At 35.6% G+C, this 2,500-nt stretch overlaps 2 protein-coding genes across 2 annotated transcripts in view; one reads left to right on the top strand and one right to left on the bottom strand.

The window, feature by feature from the left end:
• Positions 1-1,630, top strand: part of LOC119589817 (protein FAM8A1-like) — a 6,578-nt gene extending 4,948 nt beyond the window's left edge. Inside the window, exons 6-8 of the mRNA XM_037938387.1 lie at positions 1-34; positions 175-317; positions 444-1,630. The exon at positions 1-34 is cut by the window's left edge and continues 99 nt beyond it. Of these exons, the coding sequence (XP_037794315.1) occupies positions 1-34; positions 175-317; positions 444-624 (358 nt within the window). The 3' untranslated portion in view covers positions 625-1,630. The remainder of the gene's footprint in view (positions 35-174; positions 318-443) is intronic.
• LOC119589814 (SUMO-activating enzyme subunit 2-like) overlaps positions 1-2,500 on the bottom strand; it is a 25,495-nt gene that overhangs the window by 22,261 nt on the left and 734 nt on the right. The window lies entirely within an intron of this gene.

Below are 2,500 nucleotides of genomic sequence, written 5' to 3'. Positions count from 1 at the left end.
GTTAATCCACCGTATTGGCACGTGTGTGTTTGAGGTGAGTGAACTTCTTGCTTTCTGTGGTATGTTATATGATATGAAAGTCTTTTTGGAAAATGATGATTAAATTGTTAATCAAGTGCATTAGCACTTCTCTTTTTGATGGCACATTTCCAGTAATTATTTGTCTTTTTGCAGGCCCTCTGTTTACACCGTGGTTCAGGTGGGACAGGTGGAGCAACTCCAGGCAAGAAACTGATAGGGCTCAAGGTGGTACGATGCGAGTGGGTTGTGCCCACTTTAGGTGAACAAGCTTTAGTTTTCCCTGCATCAGATCTGGGGTCAGTTCACATTTAAGAAATACTGTTATGATGTTATATCCTTATGTTTTGTTTAAGACAGAGATATTTTCTGGGGTAAATGTCAGAGGCTTATTTTATATTAATTTTTCTTCCTGCCCATTTCAGGTTAAGTCGTGCTGCCATTCGTTCCGTGGTGAAGAATTTCTCCTTGACCTTCCTCTTCCCTATCTGCTTCACACTTTTCTCATTCCAACACAATCGCACTGTGTATGACATCATAGCTGGTTCCATTGTTGTTGAGGAAAGGCCCAACCAAAGACGGAGAGTTAATAACAATGCTAACTAGTGTAAGGGAATTATAAAGTGTCCATGTGGATTTCCCATCAGACTTCATCAGAGAGCAAGAATGACTTGATTATAAGACAAGAAAGACATTGTATATGGTTCTGAAAGAATGAAAGAGGATTTTAGATATGATTATATCCAATTGCATTTTTCAGATCCTGAATAAATGATAATTGAATACTTCATAAAACAGGTGCTTTGTTCATAAAAGTTTGAAAGTTTGCAACATATAATGGGAACTATGGGAAGGTTTCAGTTACCACTGCATTACAAATATAGATTTTTTATTATGTAAATATGATTACAGTACTATCTCACTCAATATGAAGTATATAATATATAAAAAAAGAAGGTAATGATGATTTGATTTGCGTTTTAGTTTTGAATATGTCTGTTGAGGTGCATGTGCTAAAGGGATGTCTTTTTTTTTTTTTTTTTTTTTTTTTTTTTGAGAATTGTGTGTTTTATTTTGCATTTGATTAATAAAGTATTCCAAAAATATTTTTTATGGAGATGTTGTCTGCATGTTATTTTACACTGATTATTTAGCATCAGTAAAATGGCAAGTACAGTTTATATTTATCCAGTTATTTCTCAAGAGAAATAGCATTTTAAAGGTTATCCTCACCCCCATCTTTGAATCATTATAATATGTGAATGTAAATTGGATTAAATATTAAGTGTAATGGATCCAGAAAGTTATGTAACTGTGATTATTTTCATGATCATAGCTTTCATTACTTCATATTCCTTATCAAAGATATTAAATTAACATAAAATATTTTTGGATCATTGTAAAAAAAAAAAGAAAAAAAAGAGAGAGATGTTCTAATGTTATGATGTTGAAGTATGTTTTTATCAGTTCTCTAATGTAGAAAAAACTGTAACTGCCTTGTATACAGTCCCTACTGAGTTCTATTTTAGCTTATTCCTCCAATTATGAATGTGGCTTAAGAGATGCCTTTTATGTTTTATATATTTGAAAATAAAAATATTGATTCCTGTTACAACACTCTGAATTCCTGCTGTAAAATAAGTTGTATGGTACTGGCTCCATTTTTTTTATAGTTTTGCTTGAAAATATAAGGGTACTTGAATAATTATCAAATGGCTCTACAACCGTCAAAGGTTTTATTTCATCTAACTTTGAAGACGGGCTTTCTGTAGCCTAAGTTGTTACAGTTTGCTTTTATTTTCTGATTTCTAGTTATAAAGTTTAAAACTTCCACTGAGTGAAGTGGGAAAATTTGGTTTCCTAATCTGATCATAACCTATGTAATAGAAAAAATGTCAAGACTACTCTTTGGGTTCTCAAAGTACCAGGTTACTAATTTCACCCCCCCCCCCTATTCCTTGCTTGTTGTTGTGTGGGGGGTGGGGGGGGTGGCTTAGGAAACAGAGACTGAGGCCCAGTGCCATGGATCACCCCTACTTGAACCTCAGCCCTTGCCTCAACTAAACTTGCACAATCTTTTCTTCTATTCCTTTCCTTTTCCTTCTCCTCTTCTGACCACTTATACTAATTGTTAACTCATTTTTTACCCTTTTTGCCTCAATCCTTTATCATAGTGCCCACTGATGTTTTGTTGGGGCTGGCATAGGAGATGGAAACTGAGGCTTAATGTGGGGATCTCCCCTACCTTGGGCCTCAAGGAAAGACTCAACTAATTTTGCACGGTCTTTTCTTCTCCTGCTTTGCTTTTCCTTATCTTCCCCAACCCCTTCCCCTGTCCAGTTCCTAAGGTGTAAGATGCGTGTTGAAAGGATGAAAGGCTGACTTTAATGGCCTTAGGGAGTCATGGGCATAATATTCCCTTGGTTAATTGTCTGCCCTAACTCCTCATGTGACTCAGAGGCATGCACCTTTATCTTCCCCA

This window comes from Penaeus monodon, chromosome 26 (genome assembly GCF_015228065.2).
Source record: "Penaeus monodon isolate SGIC_2016 chromosome 26, NSTDA_Pmon_1, whole genome shotgun sequence".
Classification (NCBI taxonomy): domain Eukaryota; kingdom Metazoa; phylum Arthropoda; class Malacostraca; order Decapoda; family Penaeidae; genus Penaeus; species Penaeus monodon.
The sequence above is the reverse complement of the archived record's forward strand: the minus strand, read 5'-3'. Positions and strand labels throughout refer to the sequence as shown.